We start from the raw sequence: 26,941 nt of genomic DNA, 5'->3' as shown, positions 1-26,941 counted from the left end.
GCAGAGGATCAAGTAGGTAAAAAGACGAGGGCTGCTAGAAATCCTTGGGTGACAGAAGAAATATTGAATGTAATTGATGAAAGGAGAAAATATAAAAATGCAGTAAATGAAGCAGGCAAAAAGGAATACAAACGTCTCAAAAATGAGATCGAAAGGAAGTGCAAAATGGCTAAGCAGGGATGGCTAGAGGACAAATGTAAGGATGTAGAAGCTTATCTCACTAGGGGTAAGATGGATACTGCCTACAGGAAAATTAAAGAGACCTTTGGAGATAAGAGAACCTCTTGTATGAACATCAAGAGCTCAGATGGAAACCCAGTTCTAAGCAAAGAAGATAAAGCAGAAAGGTGGAAGGAGTATATAGAGGGTCTATACAAGGGCGATGTACTTGAGGACAATATTATGGAAATGGAAGAGGATGTAGATGAAGATGAAATGGGAGATACGATACTGCGTGTAGAGTTTGACAGAGCACTGAAAGACCTGAGTCGAAACAAGGCCCCCGGAGTAGACAACATTCCATTGGAACTACTGACGGCCTCAGGAGAGCCAGTCCTTACAAAACTCTACCATCTGGTGAGCAAGACGTATGAGACAGGCGAAATACCCTCAGACTTCAAGAAGAATATAATAATTCCAATCCCAAAGAAAGCAGGTGTTGACAGATGTGAAAATTACCGAACTATCAGTTTAATAAGTCACAGCTGCAAAATACTAACACGAATTCTTTACAGACGAATGGAAAAACTAGTAGAAGCCGACCTCGGGGAAGATCAGTTTGGCTTCCGTAGAAATGTTGGAACATGTGAGGCAATACTGTCCCTACGACTTATCTTAGAAGAAAGATTAAGGAAAGGCAAACCTACATTTCTAGCATTTGTAGACTTAGAGAAAGCTTTTGACTATGTTGACTGGAATACTCTCCTTCAAATTCTGAAGGTGGCAGGGGTAAAATACAGGAAGCGAAAGGCTATTTACGATTTGTACAGAAACCAGATGGCAGTTATAAGAGTAGAGGGACATGAAAGGGAAGCAGTGGTTGGGAAGGGAGTGAGACAGGGTTGTAGCCTCTCCCCTATGTTATTCAATCTGTATATTGAGCAAGCAGTAAAGGAAACAAAAGAAAAAGAGCAGTTGAACAGAATGGACAGTGTCTTGAAAGGAGAATATAAGATGAACATCAACAAAAGCAAAACGAGGATAATGGAATGTAGTCGAATTAAGTCGGATGATGCTGAGGGAATTAGATTAGGAAATGAGACACATAAAGTAGTAAAGGAGTTTTGCTATTTGGGGAGCAAAATAACTGATGATGGCCGAAGTAGAGAGGATATAAAATGTAGACTGGCAATGGCAAGGAAAGCGTTTGAAGAAGAGAAATTTGTTAACATTGAGTATAGATTTAAGTGTCAGGAAGTATTTTCTGAAAGTAGTAGTAGTAGTAGTAGTAGAAGAGGGGTTTTGGGCGCACGACAGTAAGGTCTTCAGCGCCCGTTCAGTAACATAGTGAGACGGGTGTCAAGAAAAATCCCAGAACAGGAATATAAAACGAAACAGAAAACATGGATAACAATCGTTGAAAAACATGTGCTCACCCACACAAAAGCATGGGATGAAGCAGAGCGCCAGCAGTAAAACATGGACAACACAGGAAGAAAATGTTGAACGGAGCTAAAACAATGTAGCAGATGGAAGTGGCTGGCTGACCACAAGGAAAAAAGGGGAGGAGTCAGCCACTCTGCAATACACTGAAACCTCCAGCCTAAAAGTTTAGGCCAGAGTCCAAACACATCACGAAACTTAAAAACCCTAGACACACATGTCTCATCATTAGCTAAAACAGAATGCAGATCCCCATCAACTTGTGCTTCTGCCCGTGCATCACGGTATAAAATGCAGTCTGTTAAAATGTGCCGGACAGAAAATTTTACTCCTAATTTTTCTTTTTCTGAAAGTGTTTGTATGGAGTGTAGCCATGTATGGAAGTGAAACATGGACGATAAATACTTTGGACAAGAAGAGAATAGAAGCTTTCGAAATGTGGTACTACAGAAGAATGCTGAAGATTGGTTGGGTAGATCACATAACTAATGAGGAAGTATTGAATAGGATTGGAGAGAAGAGAAGTTTGTGGCACAACTTGACTAGAAGAAGGGATTGGTTGATAGCACATGTTCTGAGGCATCAAGGGATCACCAATTTAGTATTGGAGGGCAGTGTGGGGGGTAAAAACTGTAGAGGGAGACCAAGAGATGAATAGACTAAGCAGATTCAGGACGTAGGTTGCAGTAAGTACTGGGAGATGAAGAAGCTTGCACAGAATAGAGTGGCATGGAGAGCTGCACCAAACCAGTCTCAGGACTGAAGACCACAACAACAACAACAACAACAACAACATATAGTGCACACATTTTTTTCATACGAAGTATAGGATGTTGAGACATGATTAAAAAACAAATCAGACCTATGAGATTGGTGGTAGGTCTATAAATTTTATTCTCACAAACATCTACTTTACTCAAAACCTTGTTTTAGTGTTTTGGGCCCTTATGATTCCCATTGCCTCATGTACAATGTAAGGAACTCAATATGTCACAGGTGCCACAGAGGCGCTCACTGTTCTGCTGCATACAAAAGCCATGTGTGAAGGCACTACAATATGGAGATGGAAGAATGTGATTTCATTCTGTCTCTGTGACTTTGAATGAGAAGGGCACTAAAGAAGTGACCCAAACACCAATAGTATCACATCACTGGAATGAGAAACACCTAATCCACAAGGCTGCTTTCATCATCTGCAATTTGTTATTCCTCACCTTCAGTCACTTTTCCTCCCACTGTTGCACGACTTTCTACTCAACAATATGGTAGACATTTACAGCCCTTCTAGAGCAGTGGTAGTCAAACTTTTTGCTCAAAAGCAAATATTGACATTTTGGAGTGGCACCTCTCACCGCATGTGTACCAATCTTATCATTAATTGGTAACCTACAGTAATTAGTATGTTATTATCCCCCAATAGACTAGCTACAGTAAGGGTGTGAGAAGTTGGGGACTGGCATCCAAGTACTGATCTTTAAAAGTTGGCACCATTTGGAACTTGTGCTGAGTGTTATCCATTTCACATTGCTGCCACCCTCGGCAACGCTGTTTGTCTGACTAATTGTTATTGTGTTGCCTGTGAGCCAGTGAGTAATAACAGTATCTGTATTTATATTTAAACGTATTTTGCAATATGAGACATGATCACACATGTTTACTAAATGCTTTGAATATTATTTTTCTTGTACTCAATGCATTGTATTACAACAGCTTTGATTCCTTCCTATAAATATGCGCCACACCTGAAGACGATCATCTCTATAATATGGGTAGCTCCTACCTTTATCCTAGCCATACATACTTCTACAAATATACATTTTTCGTTACCTGCTTAGCCATTCTGCATTTTCTATCACACTCTTTCTTTAGACGTCTGTATTCCCTTTTGATCTGCTTCATTTTATACTTTCTTTCATCAATTAAAAGTCAATACCTTGCGTGTTATCCAAAGATTTCTACTGGACCTAGACTTTTTTGCCTTTTTTATGCTCTACTGCCTTCACTATTTCTTCTCTCAGAGCTACCCATTCATCTTCTATTGTATTTCTCCCTCCTGCTTCATTCGTTCATTCATCCATCCATCAATTCATTCCTGTATTTCCTTTGAAATGCTCAATGTTCTTTAATTCTTTTAACTTATCCTGGTCCCATCTCCTTAATTTCCTACCTTCATGCAATTTATTTGGTTTTAATCAGCTTTTCATAACCAGTAAATTACAGTCATAGTCCACATCACCCCTGTAAATGTTTAGTGTTGAAAATCTGGTTTCAAATTATGTGTCTTATCATTAAATCTTCTGGTGTCTCCAGATCTCTTCCACAAATACAACCTTCTTTCATGACTGTGAAATGTGAATTTATAAAGGAAAGATTTAAAAATCAAACTATCAGAGGTTTTGTTTCTAAAATTTGTCAAATTTAAAGCAATTATAGCCTTCCTACAAGATGAAGATAAAAATTCTAATCTTAAAGGAAACAATATTTGCTATAACAGTTTTTGGAAGGTAGCACTAAACAAGTCACAAAAGGACTTGATACTCACAAACAAGTATTGATAATTTATTCCACGGAACAAGCAGGCTACAAATATTTGTGCAGATACCAAGAGCAATGAAATGTGTTTTATATGCTTCTGTGTGAGCTGGTGGTTCAATAGCTTCAGTGCAGAGACTGGGAATGGGTGTCATCCCAATTGCCCCTTTTCCCATCCTAATTCAATCACAGGGGACCGTGTCCAATACTTTAGTGTATGATCATCTGCAGATAAGTACTCTGTGCAACCATAGACAAGCTGGGACCATACAAAAGCACAGTGACAAGATACAGTTTCTGTCCCCCACCTTCCCATGAAATTCACTTAAAGGTGAATATGACCTACAGATGAAGTCAACAATAAAAATTAAACTTGTATGTCAGTAAATATGAAATTAGCATTTTGGTTGGCAGCAATTTCTGCTTATAACTGAAGCAAATTTTTGCATCCTTGAAGTTGCTATCAGTCATGTCCTGTCCTAAGTTTCCGCAAAGGACTGGAAGGTCTTGTAAATTGAAAAAGTTCATGGCATATCCTCGGCTACATTAAGAATAAAAGAGTGACAGTGTTCTCTGTTATGGCTGAATTAGGTTTATCCACACAGTGAACAATAGAAAATCAGAGAAAGAATTAACTGGAAAAAAATACATGAAAAGAGCCTTTTTTATCTTGAGTCTGCCACAGTTATTCAGAATCATCTTCGATAACCATTGGGTGACCAGAAGGAACTTGAACTGCTTTACTAGTAATTATCAGTTCATTCAGGCTCTTGTAACAAAAAGGAAATGGAAATGCATTCACATGTCATGAAACACTCACTGGAAATGTCATGATTCTTCTCAGTCAACAGGAGAACGGTGTAACAGAACTGAAGATCTGGCAGAAGCACCGAGACACTTCATTGGCACTAGCAATGTAAAATGAAATGTTGGAAATTATGGCTCACACTACACACAGAGCAGTAAATAAAACTTTCTCCATTTTATGGAATGGTGACAGACTCAATGACAGACATGGCCCGCCAGAGACATTTCACCCTTTTTGTGCAAGTTGTGTTGCCCATGAGATGCAATAAAAGGATGTTTTCTGGTTTGATAGTTTTCTGTCCTCCAAGGCACAAATGTGGCAACACATACATCCCTCTAAGACCTTCAACTGGAATTTAGTTTCTGTGCACCCACTGTCTCGATGGTGCAGCTAATATGTATGGGCACAACAAGAGTGTGGAGGAAATCTTTTTCCAAGACTAGCCTCTGCAGTAACCATTGTTTGGCTCTATCACTAAAGGAAATTTCAAGAAGCTATTATCAATTGTGCGATGTCTTGTTAACTGTGAAAAACATCTCAAATGTAATTCTGGATTCCACAAAAAGGAAAGATGTGAATTCAGATATTGAGCTACCACATGGTGTCAACAAGGCAAATCCAAACCCTAAAGTTCAATGGCTGACACCAGCTTGTCTGACCCAATGAGCTGTGAGGGTAAAATCTGAAACATTTCAGGGACAATTATGATGTGTCCAGAAAACAGTGACAGAAGTACTACTCTCACAGTCCAAGCTGACACTCGACATGCTAACTGATGAGACCAACACTAAAGGAATCTGCTATTTACAGTTGCTCCCATCTGGCACCGCACTGAGTGTCAGCTCGAACTGTGCGTATAGTATCTAATGCACAGAGCTCACTTGGAGATGAAAGATAGTCAAGTCTTGTGGTGCTACATGAAGCAGGTTGAACTATTTAAGACTATTTTTTATATGGCAGTCTATATCAAAGTATTTGGACTATGCAAAGCATAGGCCAAATTTCTAAATAATTCAGTCTTAATTCAGCTGAAAACAAGTACCCTGTAGACATTACAAAAGCAGTGCTTCCAAATCTTAGGACTGCAGAAGCATAAAACTTTATTCGTGGCTGTCATTCCGCAGATGTGAAGCATGTTTTAAGAATGGAAATAATCAGTCATCAGCTGCACAAATTTTTATTAAATTTACTTCTTTATTAGTTCTGGGAAATGAATTTGCTGTCCTCAGAAGATCATACAAAACATCACAAAGCAGTCATCAAGCAAACTCTGGATGGCAGTGTCCTACAACAAGTGGGAATACAATAAGAATTTAGAGATCAGCAGGGCTGGATCACAATTAACATCAGATTAATAAAAATAAGTGTACAGTAATACCCCTTCAATAAAATTTTAGATAGTACAGTCAAGCACTTAAAAAGTAACATAAAAAATGCAAACACATAAAAAAACCACAAGACACATGATGTTTAGCACCAACGGACTGATAGTTTGACTAAAAGATTTCACTTACATAAGTAGCAATGAGTGCTAGTGTGCCTAAAAGCTTATGGAGACTAGGCACAATGAGGGTACTCATGATTGTAAGATATGTCAAACGAAAGTGAACATCAATCTTAAAGAAATGAAACACCATTGAGACCTTATGCCACACACTAATCAAACGTATAATTTTTTTACACAAAAATTACATAGCTTGTAAAAGAGGTTGGGGGATGAGTACAATGATCAGGTTTATTTAATAATCAGCTGATGTTGGTGCTGCTAGCCAATGGAGAAGCAGTGCTACATTTAACTTCCCAGTACCTTTACATAGAGGCATCCGTTGTTTCCTCTTTTTTTCCTCAACTTTGTTATCTAGTCTAGATGTCTTAGTATTTTTTAATGTAATTTATTTTTTATATATTTTTTAAATATTTCTTTAAATGTGATGGCTAATCAGAGTCGCGGGCCACCTATTAGTATAATGATCTGTGTGCCTAATACATTTTTCCTGCGTTATGCCATTATCTGGCTAAAGTTTTGAGTCGCTAACACAGATGTGCTGTATTGTAGCTAGTATTTATAAGAGCTGTAGGCAGAGGTCCTAAACAGAAAGGCAACTTGTAAATAAGCACTGGCACTTCATGCTCGACATTGAGTCAGATGTCTCAGCCATGGCGGGCCCACTTACTTGCGTTGCTGAAGACTCATAACCAGTGGCTGGCCTCTATGTCAAGATAAGGATAGTTCAATGTAAGCCTCTTCTCCATTGGCCCATGGTGACACCATTAGCTGATTATTAAATAAATCTGATCATTGTACCCAATCTTCAGCCCTTTTTACAAGCTATGTCACTTTTGTCTAAAAAAAATTATACACTTGATTAGCATGACATAAGGTCTTAATGGTGTTTCATTTCTTTAAGATTGATGTTCAGTTTCGTTTTACTAATGGTATAGACAGAAGCGCCATCATTGTGCCTAGTCTTCATAAGCTTTTAGGTGCACCAGCGCTCGTTGCTTCTTATATGAGTGAAATCTAAGAGTTAAACTATCAGTCTGAGAGCTGGTTTCTCAGGATGGGGCAGGATAAGGTTACAATTGTGGACGGTGCCCTAATCAATTCCTCTCAGTTGCACAACAAATAGGTACACTTTATTTACAGAAATTAAAATTTTAAAACAATCTCTTAAAAAAACACAATTGACTGTATGACAGCTGAAGGCCTTATCACAGAAAAAAAATTCCACAATTTTAGGGCCGAAGGCCACTAACAATAACCTCAAACAACAAACGGCTGGAGGCCTGAATTAGAAGTCAGTAGAAAAATTCCAAATAGCACATATTAAGATAAATACTTCATTTAAAAACAAACTGTAACATGGCTGAAGGCCTTATTATAAAATAAGTGAAATTATTACTTGGCTGAAGGCCACAAACAATTTCAAATAACAAATCGCTGAAGGCCTGAATTAGAAGTCAGGAAAACAATTCCAAATAGCACTTTTAAAATAAATCCCATGCTTTTAAAAGAAGTACTTTCTGTAACACGGCTGAAGGCCTTATCACGAACAAAGTGAAATTATTGCTCCGCTGAAGGCCACACCAACAATAATTAGAAAATTACAAATATCCTTAAAATAAACATCACAATGTAAGGAATCAGGACAAGCAGTTCTCAGCAAGTGTTTCACGGGTTGGCCTGGGAAGGTAACTCAAACGTAAGGTAAAGTGAGACAGGCAGCCAAGAGTTGTACTCCCGTAACAGGATGGCAATTCAGACCAGAGACAGCTTAAGTGCTGACTGACCGACGAACCAATCTGCCTAACGTCTGATCACCAGTACAACGATGGAATATTTTTAAGGCAAGGGAGCAGAGACAAGCAGCACTACATCTTCAGAAAACACCCAAGGCCAAAGGAAACACTAGAACCAAGGTAGACCTCCCAAAAAAATATGTACAGTATAATACAAGAGGCTGTTGAACTACATGCCATGTCGAACAGCATCAACATGGTGAGGAAAGGTACACTGCTGGAAAAGTACACTAACCTCCTGGATAGGTAACTGGGGCGTTAGCAGCCAGAAGGCAGAAAATACCACTGGTTGCACTTCACTAATAAGAATAATACTAAATTCAATGATGAATAACAAACAGAGAAAGATGGCTGCAATATTTCACAGCCTCAGAGCACTTCACTCGTTGCCGCCAGGTTCGGTGGCCTTGGGAGCAACAAACCACCGACAATGGCGAGATCTCAGAATAGTCGGGGTTGCATTGACACTCTCGCAGCTACCCCTCCTCGATCTGGCTGTAGCAGCACGTTGCCAGCAGCCCCGGCTTGCCATCGCACTGCATGGACCTGCTTGCTGCTGCTCCCCACCTGAACTGATGTCCATTCACAACCCTCACCAAATCCAGTACGCAGACAGCATTAAAATAGCTGCTCATTCCATTCACAACCCTCACCAAATCCAGTACGCAGACAGCATTAAAATAGCTGCTCATTCATACACACAGATCTGGGAAAACAATTCCAACAACAACTCACAATACCAAAACCAGTTACTGTGAAAGAATATGGACAAATTATAAGTCGGCACAAACACAGAGCAGCCAGAAGCAGTCGGGAGACCAAATGCACGTCGTCCGCTGCAACGACCGATCGAACGACCAACCAACGGTCATCCCCACTCAAGTCAGGCACGGGAAATATCCCAGTATAAATTGTCGACTGACAACTTATTGCCATGAGGGCACTTCAACGGGACAGTGCATGTGTGTCACCAGCAGTCGGGTGAGTACTGGCTGTCCGGACCTCACTGCTGTTCCGTCTCAACTCCCCTCGCTCGACACACGATGACCCGGAAATACTAGAGGCCGCTCCAAAGATGGTGCCACAGTTCGTGCTATCGATAAGCGCTGGTGCTGCCACTCACGGACAGGCAAGACAAGCAAACGTAGTGGCGCCAGTGAACACACTAAGAAAACAAGACACCACTATCGCTATTACAAGATGCCAAGCTCTGAACGGCATCAACACGAGCTGCACTCGGCTCATAGTCTTTTGGCGATAATCATCATATGTCTCGTGGTTTTTTAATATCTCCACATTTTTTATGTTACTTTCTAATTGCTTGACAGTACAATGTAAAATCTTAAAGAAGGAACATTTATCATCTGTTTATTAGTGTACTCTTATTTTTATTAATCTGCTGTTAATCGTGATCCATCCTTCGTAATAACTAAATTCTTATTTTGTACCCATATTTTTGAGGGACTCATCCAGAGGCTGCTTGATGGTTGCTTTCCAATGTAAGCTTAATCAAATGATCTTTTGAGGATGGCAAATTAATTTGCCAAAACTAGTCCAGAAGTTCCTATTCTTAAAATTGAAGAAGCATTTGAGACACTCTTAGAGACAGCAATAGATTATTCCAAGAACTTAAATCTGGAAGATCTATAAATTTCTCATGAACAAGTAAAATACCAAGAAGAATGAAACATTGTCTGTTCTTTGAGAATTGTCTCACAAATGAAGATTTAAGAATAGTGTGTTTGAAATTCTTGACCTCTTTCTGAATGAGAATGGTTGATGGTACAACAAAGGGGATCTAAAGTTCCTATCCCATCTCAGAGAATAACTTGTTACACTCTCTTAAACCAATCCTCCAGCTACACTATGTTTGGAACAGTTAACTGCACTACACAGACAATACACAGACACACGACAGACTTTAACCTACAGAGGCTCCTCATACAACTCAAAATGCTGTATATCGTTAGAGCTAGTATACAACCATGTAATGTATCCTCTATTGGAAGACAACTTATTGCTGATCATGGTAGAGATAAAGAACTGTTTCACAAAGTTATTTGCTTGATGATCCCCATTATGACAGCATCCTCTGAGAGGTCATTCAGCACCCTGTGATGACTCAAAACTTGCTTCAGATTAACAATGACACAGCTGATACTCACCCAGCCAGTCCTCCTCCTTGTTCATCAAGACAGTGCTGGGGAAATTTATCTTATGGTTGTCATGAAACAAGAGGTTTCCCAAACTGTGGAAAAGAGAGATACGTTTGGAAATATGGATGCAAAATGGCATTAGAAATGTCAGAAAAGAGAGAACGAAGAACTTGTGAAAAATATTATTTCTAGTCAAGAATAAACATGCCAATTGGGTTTTGAAATGAAGTAAGGAAATGTACTCATTCTGCACTAAAATAATAAAAAAGACCGGGAAAAGACATGTTACATTCTATGGACTTCTAGAGAGAATGAAAGATGACAGATTAACAAAGATCCAATGCAAGGAAACAGACAAAGCAAATGGGTAGGGACGCAAGACAAAATGGGACATATTCAACAGAGACAAATTTAGACCAGTAGTCAGGAAATTCAAAGATCTTCAGGTAGATAAAACAGTCAGAAAAACAAATGTGGTCAAATGGTCATACAAGATGGAAATAACTTATTTGGAGAAAATTAAAGGGTTTTGAGGTAGAATGAAATAAAAGATAAATAAATAGTTATTATTATTATTATTAATAATGATAAAGAGGTTTATTGATGGCTGATTGTTACTGTGGTCTACAGTAAATCTGAACTATGATCCATAAGTTGTCTCAGAGAAAGGTAGAACTAACCTGTTTCCAGCTACTTGATGCCATTCTCAAAGTTAAAGGAATGAATTTGTTCCCAAAAACAAACAAAAAACAAAAACTACTCTTTCCGAATAAGCCTTGAAGGCCCAACAGTACCGACCAGCTGCCATTTCATCCTCAGCCCTTAGGCATCACCAGATGCAGATATGGAGGGGCATGTGGTCGGCACACCACTCTGCTGGCCCTTGTCAGTTTTCGTGACAGGAGCCACTACTTCTCAATAAGATAGCACCTCCATTGGCCTCACACAGGCTGAGAGCAGCCTGTTTGCCAACAGCACTCGGCAGACCCTAACAGTGACCATCCAAGTGCTAGCCAAGCCTGACAATGCATAACTTAGGTAATCTGATGGGAACCAGTGTTACCATTGCAACAAGGCCGTTGGAATTTCAAGAAACAGGACTTGTACAACTGGGCTCATATTTATGACTTAATATTAATGAATTTTTTTCTCTTTCTGCAACAACAAAACATCGACTGCCTAATCCCTTTCTACGCTTTCGATATACATATTTGATTCCCAGTTTTGCTGAAGGATGTCTGTTTAATTCACACTAGATGTAATCACTAAGTAAGATTGCTTGTCTCCTCTTCCCCAACGATGAGTGAATAGGTTTGTTTCCCACCTCCCCCCCCCTCTCACCCTGCAATGAGAATAGGTTACCTTGCCCCCCCCCCCCCCCCACACACACACACACAAACTCTCTCTCTCTCTCTCTCTCTCTCTCGCTAAGGAAAGGGTTGGTACACCAATGGCACCATAAAAAGGACAGTAAGTGGAAATATATCTGCAATATAAACAGTGCCATCAAAAAACAGTGAAATATGCTTGGAGCAGTTCTCATAGATACAAACCAAATTCTAAGTGACAAACTGCTTATGAAACGATGGTCTACACTTCAATAAATTCAGTTCTGTAACATTCAGTATCGTGTTCACCTATTTCTGCAAAGTAATCATAAGGGAAACTAAAATGACATTATGTAGGTGAAAAATCAAATACACAGCTGAAAAGGCCATAGATAAGCACCATCCTAAAAATGATGGTCTGCGGAATATGCTCTCAGAAAGCATTCTACTACATTGAAGTAAATCACAGATAATGATAATACAGTATAATAATGATGATAATAACAATAATAGTGTATGGCACTATAGATTATAGACATACATATACAATATATTTACAAGATAATGTTTAAATTTGGCAACCAGATTGCAACATCTGGTGTCACTTCATGCAAGTCTTTCAGACCCCTTTAAAATCATCTTTGCAGTACCTACACCTACATACATACTCTGTAAAACACTATATGGTGCATGGTGGAAGGTAGCTAGTACTAGTACCAGTCATTTCTATTCCTGTTCCTCTCCCACTCGCAAATGAAGCAAAAGAAAAATGGCTGTCTTTACGCTTCTGAACAGGCCCTCTTTCTCTTATCTCATCTTCACAGTAAGTTCTGGAGAATCATTTTGCAGTCAGCTGCAAGTGCCAGATCCCTAAATTTTATCAATAGTGTTTTGCAAAAATATCACTGTTTTACCACCAGGGACTTGCATTTGAGTTCACAAAGCAACTCCATAATACTTCCATTCTGGTCAGACCTATTGATAACAAATCTAACAGTATGCCTCTGAATTGCTTCACTGTCTTTCTTTAACCTGGCATGAATGAGGTGAGAAATTGTTATACCAGCTATAAAGTGGGTATGAGATACCTGAGGCTCTGATAACGAATTTCTGATACTATAATCATTTTTTAAGTATTTTTTTTTACTTGGGATATTAATAATGGTGCCTATTAAACAAGATGAGTCAGGAAAATACTATGTTTAAGATATAAAACCTTTTTTTTTTTTTGGATGCAATACAAAATTCGAACAAAATTACAGTTTCTTTGATTAATTACCATAATGATATTATCTTCAAGTTATAAAACAGAAAAATAAAATAAAAGGTGTTATGAGATCAATTAGCTCAGTACCAACATTAGACCTACAAATCAGTACATTCTTCGCACATAAAAAATCACATGCTCCATGTGTATTAGCTTACCGCACTTCAAACAACAATATTTCGTTTTCCTGTGTTTTATTTTACCTTTTTTTCAGTATAGTCACCACACTTGACATATGTACCAGTCTTTTCTTTTGGAAGGCAATGAAGTTTCTTCCAGTTGATCAGCAATCCTACTTCGAATCTCCCTTGGAAATTCTTGTCTAGTGCGAAGACTGTCATTTATCAGATTCAGATCTAAATTACGAATGAAATCTCGGCGCTTCATGCATGTTTTGACACCTTCGTTATTTTCTCTGTAGACTGTGATGGCTTATATGGCAGCCATATTGAGTATACCACAAAAAATTATCATAGGCCTTGCTGTTGCAGGCAACCTCATAAGTGGCACTCAGTTCATCTGACACATTGACACCAGCTTTAGTTTCAGTGTAATAAGTAATCATTTCCAGTTTTCTTTTATCACCTGTTGATTGGTCTATGTTTTTATCGTGGTGTAAAGTTGACATGACCAGCACAACTTTATTCTTTTAAGTACATGGGATGCCAATGTAACGTCACTCGGGAACCCAACTTCTGTTCACTTTTTGAAAATCTCACGTACACTTGCCTTGTTTTTACAGACTGTGCCAACAGAAGTCAATGAATGTTCTTCCAAGAGATGGATCAGAAGGGGGTAACTAGTAAACCAATTGTCTAATGTCAAATTTCTATTTGTTTTCGTTACTAGCTCCACTCAAGTTTACAATATCATATGCTTTATTACTAAGCTAGTAAGATCCTGGTGTTTGTTTTCTCAAGTATACTTCCAGTCTGAGGATATAGAATGTCTTCACATCTACAAGAGCATATTTTTTATGCTGTATTTGGATGGTTTGTTTGGCATGTATACACGAAAAGGACACCTTCCTCGGAAAGATAACAGCATCTCATCAATAGTAAGTTACTCAAACAATATATAGTGTTGTTGAAAATTTTCAACAAAATTATCAAAAACATCTCTTATGTCAGTCTTTTCCCTTTCATCCAGGGTGTCCTTATCATCGAGCCTCAAACATTTTTGGAGAAAGTAAAATCTCTGCAGTGACATTGTGGTCCGAAAGATTGCAACTCCAGTACCATCTGTGCCACAAATTGTTCAAGTTTTGTCTGTTTGAGTAGATTAGGCCCGCTATATTCAAAAGTCCCATAAATGCCTTCAAATCCTCCAAAGCTGCATCGTTCATGTGATACTGCTCTTTATTTTCTGGATATTTTCCCCTGATATTCCTTACTTGATTATTTGTATGTGTACTTATAGTGTTCAACATACTGTTTGTTATAAAAAGACTCCAACATTCAGTCTGTTTTGGTGTTTTTTGCAGCACCTTTCATGCCTGGAGGAACGAACACTTTGCCTAGGACACTCCTTCAACCATTTTGTACCACATACCTAAGGCAACTGACTAGGAGCCGCTAAAGCAGATTTCGGCTCTTCCGAATCATCCAAAATACCCTCTTGCTCCACATCACTTTCTTCACTTCTTTGAGAAGCTTTTTCACTCTGTTCTGCACTCTCGGAGTCACAGGAACTAGCATTTGAACAGTTTTCTAAAACTTTTTCTAGTAGTTCTTGTAGTCAACATTCATTTTCTTCATAAGACATCTTGAGAAATATAAAATCTAAAAATTAATCAAGGGATACTATAAATAACTACATATCTCATAAACTTGCTGACAGCTCAAAAATGTAACACCGACTATGAGGTCGGGTGTGACGTACCCTGGACACTTTTGCACAAATGATAAACTCAACACTGCATCTTGACCCCCTCTCTCTTACCTCCAGCAACCATAACAGCAAGATTTGTGTGACAAAAATAACATTCAATAGTTAGCACTTCAAAACACCGCGGGTATGACATACCCGACCTCACTCATGCCGGGTTAATCCGACCTGGTAGGGATCCCAAACACTCAGGAATGGGTCACAGTAGTGTTCTATATGCAGTATGTGTGTAGATAACCTACGATTTTCTAGAATTCTCCCAGTAAACTGGAGTCTACCATTTTAACTCCCTACTACAAACTTTATGTGCTATACCGTATCATATTGTTTTGCAATATTGCGCCTAGATGTGACTACATAGATTTTCTCAGGTTATTAACTGATGATATTTTTCTCAGGTCTGCAGTCAGATAATGTAATCATTAAAACACAACATTTCGACAGTCCATCTGGCAGCCATCTAGGTGAGACTGAAGTACACTAATCTCACTGGAACTGATTGATACTGTGAATGGTGGCCCCTTTATATATCGTGGAAGGCCAACAGCGTGTGTGCCAGAAATTGTCAGTGCAGCACTCAAGCACAAGTGATGGTACAGTGCCACAGTGGTGAAAGCTGGTAAAAAATACAACGAATTACTATTGAGTACCACAGTCAATATATTCTGCCGCCTGAGTCAACGACTGTTGTTTCTTAAATGTCAGATAAAACAGGGTTCCAGATCTTACTTAAAGGGTAACCCCTGCCTTTATTTATATAGTTGTCTGTCAGTATAATTTTGGTAGCATCCTTTAAAAGACAGGGACAACAGTTTGTGTCTTACTATACAACATTCTATGTCCCTCAGTAAGATGGCACTCCATCACCACAGATTTCTCAGGTTGCATCAAGCATCTGTGGCGATGGTGCAAAAGTGCTGAATGGTGCAAATAGTATGGCCAATGTATGATTTCCCACAATGGCAATGGAGTTAATAAATAATGTGCTTCCTCAGTCCTGGGTCACCTTTCACCGAGTCATGGAGCATTCTAATCCAGGCTAGCAGACAAAATACAAATTTTATAATATATCTTTCTAAAATTCAACCTACTGTCGAAGATATGCCCCCAACGTATGGCAGAAAAGCCACTGATCTACATGCATCTTCTTGTGCTCCTGACAGACCTAAACTCTACGGCACAATGGTTCTGTTTTCTGTTTAGCCCTACTGCTTGAACACGAGCTTAAGAAGATAAAACTCTTGTATCAAGCTTTCTACATCTGAGATGGCATAAGCTTTCTTTGCCAATGCCAGTGCACTGATATGATGGAGAGCAAATTGTTGCATGCAGATACTGGTCCGTATGAATCGGTCTTCCAAAACTCTGTGTCCCAGAGCCCCCTCTTTCTTGCTGTGGACCAGTCCATCTAGAAATGCACACTTTCCATCCATTTTGATCCCCATCGTGAACTTTTATGTTGGGTTGAAAGCAATTACAATGATCCAGGAATGGTTCAGAGTGTCTATTCCATATGGCCACACAGTAAACATGTCACTGATGTACCTCCAAAAACAGAAAGTTTTCGAAATGCCATCCTCATTGCCCTGTCCTCGAAATAAATTGGCGACTATGGGGGATACCAGAGCCCCACAGTCACTCCATCAGTTATTTCACTGAATAAAAAATATGTCGACATCAGCACATAACAGTAAAGCTATGTCATTTCCATTTCCAGTGTTTTACTCGTTAATATCAAGGATTCTACAAGAGAAATCTGGATAAAAAGAGACACTACATCAAAGCTTACAAGCAAATCCAAGGGACCAAGACACAAACACTTCAACTGCTGGAACAAAATCACGGATCTGGAAAAATGACATTTACATTTTCCAGTGTGAGAATAACAACAAATGCTAAATACTTTGCCAAGCTATAAGTGGGTGCACCCAAATTGCTCACAATGTGACATAGTACGAACACTATTTTGTGAGCATTTGGCAAACATTTCCTGGCAGAACGGCAGCACCAGGATGAAGTTTATTAAGCACATCATTATATAATGAAACTTTATTTGTTTAGTTCAGTTGTTGTGCAATATTTGGAATGTTTATTCCTTAACAAAAAATATTAAAAATCCAATTTTCCCACATAATTGACCCGAGAAAAAGAATCATGGCATTACCTTTGTCCGCTGTTAGGAATAATATATCCAAATCTTATCTAATGAACCCAATTGCTGCCCTTTCAACAAAGAAGATATTACTCCACCCTGAGCCAAGTATCCAAAACCTCTTCCCCTGACTTGTTTTGCTTAGTTCTCAGGAAAGATGGACACTGCTTGCTCCACTGAATAAATAAATTCAGTGATGGGGAGACTCCTCAGTGTTGTTGTTGTTGTTGTGGTCTTCAGTCCTGAGATTGGTTTGATGCAGCTCTCCATGCTACTCTATCCTGTGCAAGCTTCTTAATCTCCCAGAACTCACTGCAACCCACATCCTTCTGAATCTGCTTAGTGTAGTCATCTCTTGGTCTCCCTCTACGATTTTTATCCTCTACGCTGCCCTCCAATACTAAATTGGTGATCCCTTGATGCCTCAGAACATGTCCTACCAACCAATCCCTTCTTCCGGTCAAGTTGTGCCACAAACCCTTCTTCTCCCCAATCCTATTCAATACTTCCTCATTAGTTATGTGATCTACCCATCTAATCTTCAGCATTCTTCTGTAGCACCACATTTCGAAAGCTTCTATTCTCTTCTTGTCCAAAGTATTTATCGTCCATGTTTCATTTCCATACATGGCTACACTCCATACAAATACTTTCAGCAATGGTTTCCTGACACTTAAATCTAGACTCAATGTTAACAAATTTCTCTTCCTCAGAAATGCTTTCCTTGCCATTGCCAGTCTACATTTTATATCCTCTCTACTTCGACCATTATCAGTTATTTTGCTCCCCAAATAGCAAAACTCCTTTACTACTTTAAGTGTCTCATTTCCTTAATCTAATTCCCTCAGCATCACCCGACTTAATTCAACTACATTCCAGTATCCTCGTTTTGCTCTTGTTGATGTTCATCTTATATCCTCCTTTCAAGACACTGTCCATTCCATTCAACTGCTCGTCCAAGTCCTTTGCTGTCTCTGACAGAATTACGATGTCATCAGCGAACCTCTATAAACAGATTGATTAACATCGGGGAGACACTACAACCCTCTCTCACTCCCTTCCCAACCACTGCTTCCCTTTCATGTCCCTCGACTCTTATAACTGCCATCTGGTTTCTGTACAAATTGTAAACAGCCTTTCGCTCCCTCACTAATTCCCACTATATCTAACTTTAAACTATCCATTTCCCTTTTTAAATTTTCTAACCTACCTGCCCGATTAAGGGATCTGACGTTCCACACTCCGATCCGTAGAACGCCAGTTTTCTTTCTCCTAATAACGACATTATCTTGAGTAGGAGAAAAATTTAGGCATCTCTCCAAAACCAATAGTGTGGCATAATCAGTTCTTTACTCATGAGGTTAATCATGATCTGTCACCTGGTATCACCATCTGATGTCACTGGTGGAGAACAAAGATACTCATACTTTAAAGACTGCCTACTGACAGTGTTCCTGTGTACCCTCTCTGATACAGTCCACAGTCCAGCCACAATGCACCACTCCTCTTGTGACTCTGTACACCCAGGACAGCAACAACTGAATCGCATTTTCCATTAGGGTTTTGAGTATCTCTAATCCTGCCCTGAAACGAGGCATGTCCTTCCCACCCCTTACCATATGGCTCATATCCCTGCAGCAGACCACAATGAAAGATATGACTGATACATGCTCCCAGTGCTAACTACTCCACTGGCCTGTCACTGGCATCTTCTACCCCATCAAAGGCTGGGCAACAGGGATACCTGTAAAAGTGGCCATGTGTCATGTACAAACTTGGCTGCGATCACTGTATTACACTCTACATGGGCATGACTTCTAACAACTTGTTTGTCCACCACATGGTTGGATGGCCACTTCCAACTTGTGACTAAGAGACAGCTGGACCACCAAGTTTCTGAGCACTAGCAACTTTCCCTATCTCTATCCTGCTATCCCTCCCCCTCCCCCTCCCCACCCAATGCCATATACCCCTCACATCAGACACAGTCAGGCCGTAACACCTGGAGACAGTAGCCATATCTCTCTCTCTCTCTGTGTGAGTGAGTGAGAGAGAGAGAGAGAGAGAGAGAGAGAGAGAGAGAGAGAGAGAGAGAGAGAGAGAGAGAGCTCTACTTCTCAAGAAAAACTTTGTCCAAAAGCTTACATATTTCTAGTATTCTTTTCATTGTGCCCGTCTGTTACTCAACACCTCTATGAGGTGAGTAGCAATCATCACTTCCATATAGCTGCTTCAGCAAACAGTCTTATTTACCCATTTACAAATTAGTGTGGATATATCCTCTGCAACTGACCGAAACATAGTTACTACAGTCTCTACTAGGCAAAAGCCCATGTTGAGACCGCTAAAAATAACTTTCATTCCAATTACTTATATATCTTTGATGTGGGGCATGCATTTTTACTTAAATAAATTCTTTTCAAAGTGTCATTTGCCTCATCATAGGAAATATTTGTATTGATACAACAGTCCACTTAGGGAAACATTGCTCTCTCCAGTATATCAATAGCTTTAAAGCCTTAAATAAAGCCAACAAAGTTTTCAATATAGTTGAGTACAGTTTAATTTGCACCTGTATAGTTGGCAACTTCAAAATTCCCTTTTTCTCTCTGAAAAAAAAATTAAGTTATCTGTCATTTAATTAACTTTCTTTCTCAAATTTCTTTGCCAGATCTTTCTTCTGTTTAATAATAATTTTTTTTTTAATTAAAGGACCCTTCTGGTGTCTGTATTTCATCAAGCATGTATTAATGCAGTTATATCTCTATCATCTAGGTAGCTGAAGGTGGCAGGGGTAAAATACAGGGAGCGAAAGGCTATTTACAATTTGTACAAAAACCAGATGGCAGTTATAAGAGTCGAGGGGCATGAAAGGGAAGCAGTGATTGGGAAGAGAGTGAGACAGGGTTGTAGCCTGTCCTCAATGTTATTCGATCTGTATATTAAGCAAGCAGTAAAGGAAACAAAAGAAAAATTTGGAGGAGGAATTAAAATCCATGGAGAAGAAATAAAAACTTTGAGGTTCACCGATGACACTGTAATTCTGTCAGAGACAGCAAAGGACCTGGAAGAGCAGCTGAATGGAATGGACAGTGTCTTGAAAGGAGGATATAAGATAAACATCAACAAAAGCAAAACGAGGATAATGGAATGTAGTCGAATTAAATCGGGTGCTGCTGAGGGAATTAGATTAGGAAATGAGATGCTTAATGTAGTAAATGTGTTCTGCTATTTGGGGAGCAAAATAACTGATGATGGTCGAAGTAGAGAGGATATGAAATGTAGACTGGCAATGGCAGGAAAGATTTTCTGAAGAAGAAAAATTAGTTAACATCGAGTATAGATTTTAGTGTCAGGAAGTCGTTTCTGAAAGTATTTGTATGGAGTGTAGCCATGTATGGAACTGAAAAGTGGACGATAAATAGTTTAGACAAGAAGAGAATAGAATCTTTCGAAATGTGGTGCTAGAGAAGAATGCTGAAGTTTAGATGGGTAGATCACATAACTAACGAGAAGGTATAGAATAGAATTGGAGAGAAGAGAAATTTGTGGCACAACTTGACTAGAAGAGATAGGTTGGTAGGGCATATTCTGAGGCATCAAGGGATCACTAATTTAGTATTGTAGGGCAGCATGGAGGGTAAAAATCATAGAGGGAGACCAATAGATGAATACCCTAAACAGATTCAGAAGGATGTAGGTTGCAGTTGGTACTGGGAGATGAAAAAGCTTGCACAGCTTTTGCATGGAGAGCATCAAACCAGTCTCTGGACCAAAGACCACAACAACAATAACATCTAGGTAGCTAGGAGATTTCAACCTTACAATGAGACCAGGTTTACTGGACTTTTTTTCTTGTTTTGGTCCATACTACCACCTCCCAAAATATAGAAGGTAAATAACCTGTAGTAGAAGAGTTTTGTTTCACAGTATCAAAGATAAAGAAGCATTTGTAGCTCTTAAGGTATTCATTTTAGAGCACAAGTTTAATATAATTTTTTTTGCTTCAAATCACCATTCCTGGAATATCCCTGAATACTGACCATTCCTCTTGGGAAAGCCTGTATAGACAACTCTTTTAATATACACGGTGTCCCATTTATCTTGACCACCTTACATAATTGTTTGTCCAGATGCAAATTACAAAATGTTTCAAGCAAATCTTCTTTAGCCGGACGAGGGACATCAATCAGCATGACTGCTTTCGTTGTAGCTTTGTTTTTTACAAAGATTTATGAATTTTTTAAATGGCACCCTGTATTTTTTATTCGGTAATTCATTTCCTCTCCTAAAGACCTATTCAAAAATGTATCACAGTGTACCATTCACTGAAACACAATGATATTAATTACATAACACAACATTGATATCGACACTCCAAGTGCTTATTGCAGGTACTCAGGGAAATGGAACACATCCAAGTGCTGATGTTGACAGTTGACAAATGTAAACATAAGTAGAATGCATACCCGTCATTCAGTCAATCACCATCAGTTGGAGAGTTGTGTGAGTAGAATGTACACCAACGACGAGAAGTTAGAAATGCTACTCATCTATGGGGAATGTAAGTTAGCAGAACAGTAATTGAAATACTGTTTTCTTGTGTATGAGTACATTTAGAACAGTAATTTAGTCCTTTTAAATACTGTTGTGTGGAGTAGGCATAAATTAAAAAACTACAAACTGCATCGACATAACGTTTCTTTTGTTGTTGTTGTTGTTGTTGTTGTTGAAGGTAGGCAAAGTGCTACGCAGGCAGCGGAACTGTACAGAGAGCGATATCCTGGTAAGAACCCACCTTCCCGACGGATGTTTTCTCGTCTTGTTGCGACGTTTCAGGAAACGGCAAGTTTCAACCCACGACAACGGAAACATCGTAGCACTCGCACAGACAAAACTGCCGAAGTTACTGTTCTCACTTCCATTGCTATGAATCCACATGTGAGCACACGACAGCTTGAACGCGAGACTGGCATTCCTAAAACCAGTGTACATTGTATTCTTACATGTCACCAGTTCCATCCTTACCACGTACACCAACATCAAGAATTGCATGGGAATGATTTCCAGAATTGTGTACAGTTCTGTCAGTGGGCACAGCAGCAAATCCCCACCAACCCTAACTTCTTCTTCAATGTTCTATTTACCGATGAATGTTCCTTCTCAAACGAAGGACAGGTAAATACAAGGAACAAGCATTATTGGTCCAGCGACAACCCACGATGGCTTAGACAGGTAGAAAATCAGCATCAATGGAGAAAAACATGTGGTGTGGGATGCTTGGTACTACAATTATTGGCCCTTATTTCATCAATGGTAGTCTAAATGGCACAGCGTATGCCAACTTCCTAAGACGAATTCTTCCTTCTCTTCTGGATGAAGTGCCACTAAGAACCAGAATGCTTATGTGGTATCAACACAATGGATGTCCAGCACATAATGACTTGTGTGCATGTCGTGTTCTGAACCAAAGGCATCCTGCCAGATGGACTGGTCGAGGAGAAACAGTTACTTGGCCTGTTAGGTCTCCTGATTTAAATACTCTGAACTTTTTTCTTTGCGGAAGCATAAAAGATGTTGTCTATCGCGATATTCCAACAACTCCAGAGGACATGCAGAAATGTATCCTGCTTGTTTGTAATTCTCTTTAGCAGGCAACAGCAGTAAATAATTCTTTCATTCAATGAGTGTACCAGTGTATCGGTGTCCTGGGTCACCACTTTGAGCACCTTTGAATGTTCTACCATTGGGCAATGGTACAGGAGAGTCAAAGTCAATTTTGTGTTAAATTTTTACTTGGTTTTCATTTGTTTTCTGACAACTCCAGCAAGTGGATGAGTTTGCGATCCTGGCCTCAAAGTTAATGTTGTGTTATATAATTAATAACGTCGTGTGTCAGTGAATGGTACACCATGATACATTTTTTAATAGGTCTTTATGGGAGGAAATGAATTACCGAATAAAAAATAAAGGGTGCCATTTAAAAAAAGTCATATCGCTGTTCATATATTTGTATAAAACAAAGCTACAATGAAGGAAAACATGCTGATTGATATCCCCTGATGGCTAGGAACATTTGCTTGAAACATTTCGTAATTTGCATCTGGACAAACAGTAATTTAAATGGTCAAGATAAATGGGACACCCTGTATATATATTTTTTTCATTTTTACAGACCATTATTGAGTTACACACTCATCTTCAGCAACTGTGTGTTTTATTTGTACGTCCTCTTTCATAACTGTTTGAGGATGTGCTGTAAACCACATAAAATTATTACAAACATCTCCACAAACATCTTCGAAAAATTACACAAGAGCCTTCATGGAATTCTATTTTCAGCAGATTCTTTTTGCAATAAAAGCTATGGTGCTTCCAAAAATTCCCATCAATAATGAAAATACACATTATGAAGAAAAAGGAACATAATAAATTGTGCTAAAAACAGAAATAGGTCTGTAGGACGTCAATTTTAATATGTAGAATGGTTTTCATTAATTTGCTTCACTGGTAGCATTAAACATGATGCCAGCTGGAAACTACATAGCTGTGAAGTGAAGGAGCCATCTAGTGTTATCCAGCCCATGTCGCCTGCACCAATCATCTGGCTGAAATGGAAATAACTTACTAATTCAGGACAAGAATGCCTTCTGCTGAGGATACAATGAACTAATTACAATCTCTTTTACCAGATTTTTATAACAGTAGTTTCTTAAAATGTACCCTCAAAAAAATTAAAACAGGACATTTTTTTAAATACTGTTTTTAATAGATGTATCAAATTTGAACAAAAGTCTGAGAGCAAAAGAATTATTATCAAACCATGGAAAATTGGTTATGAGTATAACTTTTAAAATATATGTATTCTTTAAATTTTGACAGAGTTAGTTACATTATTTCTGTACTATGTAACTTATTCAGTAATTAACAGCTGACATGCTTGCAGGCACGAAATGTTAAGTACATTTGGTTTTAAGTAGGAAGACAAGATTCCATTACAATGGTTATTATTTTTCATTTTCTTTCCATTAGTTCTGAAGATGGCCACTTACAATAGAAAACAGCCAAATCTGGAAACATGAAAGTAATTGGGCATGGCAATATATTTTTTTAACATTCGTCAGTCACAGATTTTTCCTTTGACAATATGCCAATTCTACCAACAATTTCTGTCTATTACAATAAATGCTCCACACAAGCCCTTTCGCACTGGACTGCAAATCTTGTTTCTTTGGACCTTTTAGGGAGCATCTCAAAAGCTCTACGCCAAAGTGCAACCAAAACGTGAACAATTTGAAAGCTATTAATTCCAGTAAACAATGACTGTTAACTGCCTTTCACCAGTCAACCAAACTGTATACCCGGGCAAGACGAAACTGGAAATTGCCACAATGTGAACAGTAGGTCAAAACTCATACACTACAGCTACAGTACGACTTTTGTTTGTTAATAATTAACCTGCACTGGCTGTTTGCTATTAAGCGCCAGGCTCTGCCTTCCAACAGGGGGGAAAAAACAGACTTAGATATATGGTCTTAAACATATGACAGCTAGGGTCCAATCTTGCCATTGAGGTCATTAGAGACTGAGCACAAACCTAGATTGAACAGGGTTTTTCTGAAAAGAAACCATCTTGGCATTGCCTTAAGCAATTTAGCGTAACTACAAAAACCATGATCAGATAGGATTTCAACCCCACACCTTCCAAATGGGAGTTCAGTGCCTTAAACTTTGTAACACCTGGCTTGGTGGGTCAGAGCCGAACAGGACAAAGAAAATAAGTAGCTGTTGAAAACTTACATATCTTTTGTCACTGTTATTTCTGCACTATTGTCTAGAGCAGAATATTGTACGTATTATGTATGTACTGAACTGCCCTTGGATTGTTTCACAATTGACAGAGCCCTTATTTGTGACAACTTTGATTGAACAGAGTGCTGAAATTCTGACTCAATAACTGCGGCAGAAGAAGGAGAACCTTTTGCCGCAGATCCTGATACAGGTGTAGGGACAAGGAGAGTAAAGAGTCGTGTAGCCTCCCCATAGTAATCCAGCTGAGCTAATACAAGGGCTTGCAATGAAGGCTGCAAATAATCTATACGGCGTGAATAAAACTGTGTGACATCTGACAAAAGTGATTTGTGACACACTATAAGTTCCTCTGCAGCTGTCTCAGCAGTCTTTCTCTCACGTTCTAATTTAACAACATTGCTAGCAGTTCGTTCACGTTCTTCAAGGCGGCGCACTTTTGCAGCAGCATTCTTCCATTCTTGTACCAACTGTTCACGGCGATGAAATGTGGCATCAATGTCACTGAAGAAACTTCCGTACTTTTTTAATGGGTCCAAGAACCCCTGTTGACATATTTTAGATAATTCTGGAACATTTTCTACACCCTGTAAAAATATAAGAGACAATTCAAAGACAAAGTAAAAGTCTTTTCTTGCAATAAAACAACAATTTAATACAAAGCTGCAAACAAAACTTATTGCTTGCTCCACAACAAGCATACACTTCACTATAACATCAATAGTTTTCAGTTCTCATCCCTGTTGTGTTACTTAACAGTTTCTCCATTATGTGCTTCACGCAACATGCAAAGAGCTAAATGCTAAATACTTTGGTCGCATTGTGTCACACTACTCTTCCACTGGCTTCACTTTTGTTTTGTGATTGTTTGAAGAAATAAATGGTTGTATGCAAATAGAGTATATTTGCAACAAGCCTCTCTATATAATATACATGCTCAAGATATTGCCTATATGGGGAATATTTTGAAACAAGCAAGTAACAATGTGCAACACCATAGACCTTATACATTTTTCTTGATTCTTGCAAGGAGAGGTCCCCAACGGGGAGATTGATTTTGTGAAATTGTCTATGTGGTGATGTCAGCTAAAACCTGCGGATAAATGAAGAAAGCAAAATTCAGAATTTTGTGTGACACTCAATAAAGTTAAAAAAAATTGTATTGTTTAGTCTGGTTGAGGAGGTATTGAACAGAATTGGGGAGAAGAGGAGTTTGTGGCGCAACTTGACTAGAAGAAGGGATCGGTTGGTAGGACATGTTCTAAGGCATCAAAGGATCACCAATTTAGTATTGGAGGGCAGCGTGGAGCGTCAAAATCGTAGAGGGAGACCAAGAGATGAATACACTAAGCAGATTCAAAAGGATGTAAGTTGCAGTAGGAACTGGGAGATGAAGAAGGTTGCACAGGATAGAGTAGCATGGAGAGCTGAATCAAACCCGTCTCGGGACTGAAGACCTCAACAACAACAGTCTGTGTGGTGTGACAGAGTATGTAATTAACTTTTTGTATTAATTTCAATTTAATTTCTTTTGTTTCATCACCCTGTATTTTCATCCACATTATGCATTCATTATATCTATTTCTGATTTTCCTTTATTTTGTTTTACTTACAAAACCACCTTTCATTTAAAGTTTTATTTTGTCCATAGTGCAATAGGTATCTAGGTTATGTTTTAAATATTTGTGTGACTATTACCATGCAAAAAATTGCACATCTGGTAATACAAAAACATTTTTTATGTCACTGCACAAATATAAATATATTATTTTGTCTTTTGTTTTTAAACTGGCAGATCAGAATTTTCAAATAATTGAATATTATAATACATAAATATAATTATATTTATATTCACAAAAATGTTGATTAAAAAAACAAAAAAATGAAACAAATAAAAAAGTTCATATGGTGATTAAAAAGATGTGTCAAAGGAACAGAAACAAAAAATTACATGTAAACTAAAGGAATAGAAATAAAAAATTACATTTAAACTAATTAACTGAATAAAAATAATGATTGAAGTAATTTCAATAAAAATTTAGAAAATGAAAAAAGTTTTGCACCTGAAGAGATTCGAACTGACAGCCTCCTACTAATGAA

The 26,941-nt window shown here is 38.6% G+C and overlaps 1 protein-coding gene across 3 annotated transcripts in view; it reads right to left on the bottom strand.

Moving 5' to 3' along the window:
• Nucleotides 1–24,212: 24,212 nt before the first annotated feature.
• LOC126356227 (bridging integrator 3-like) overlaps nucleotides 24,213–26,941 on the bottom strand; it is a 61,586-nt gene continuing 58,857 nt past the window's right edge. For all 3 annotated transcript variants that reach the window (XM_050007047.1, XM_050007045.1, XM_050007046.1), the window contains one exon: nucleotides 24,213–25,428. In XM_050007047.1, the coding sequence (XP_049863004.1) occupies nucleotides 24,889–25,428 (540 nt within the window). In that variant the 3' untranslated portion in view covers nucleotides 24,213–24,888. The remainder of the gene's footprint in view (nucleotides 25,429–26,941) is intronic.

This window comes from Schistocerca gregaria, chromosome 3 (assembly GCF_023897955.1).
Source record: "Schistocerca gregaria isolate iqSchGreg1 chromosome 3, iqSchGreg1.2, whole genome shotgun sequence".
NCBI classification, from domain to species: Eukaryota; Metazoa; Arthropoda; class Insecta; order Orthoptera; family Acrididae; genus Schistocerca; species Schistocerca gregaria.
The sequence above is the reverse complement of the archived record's forward strand: the minus strand, read 5'-3'. Positions and strand labels throughout refer to the sequence as shown.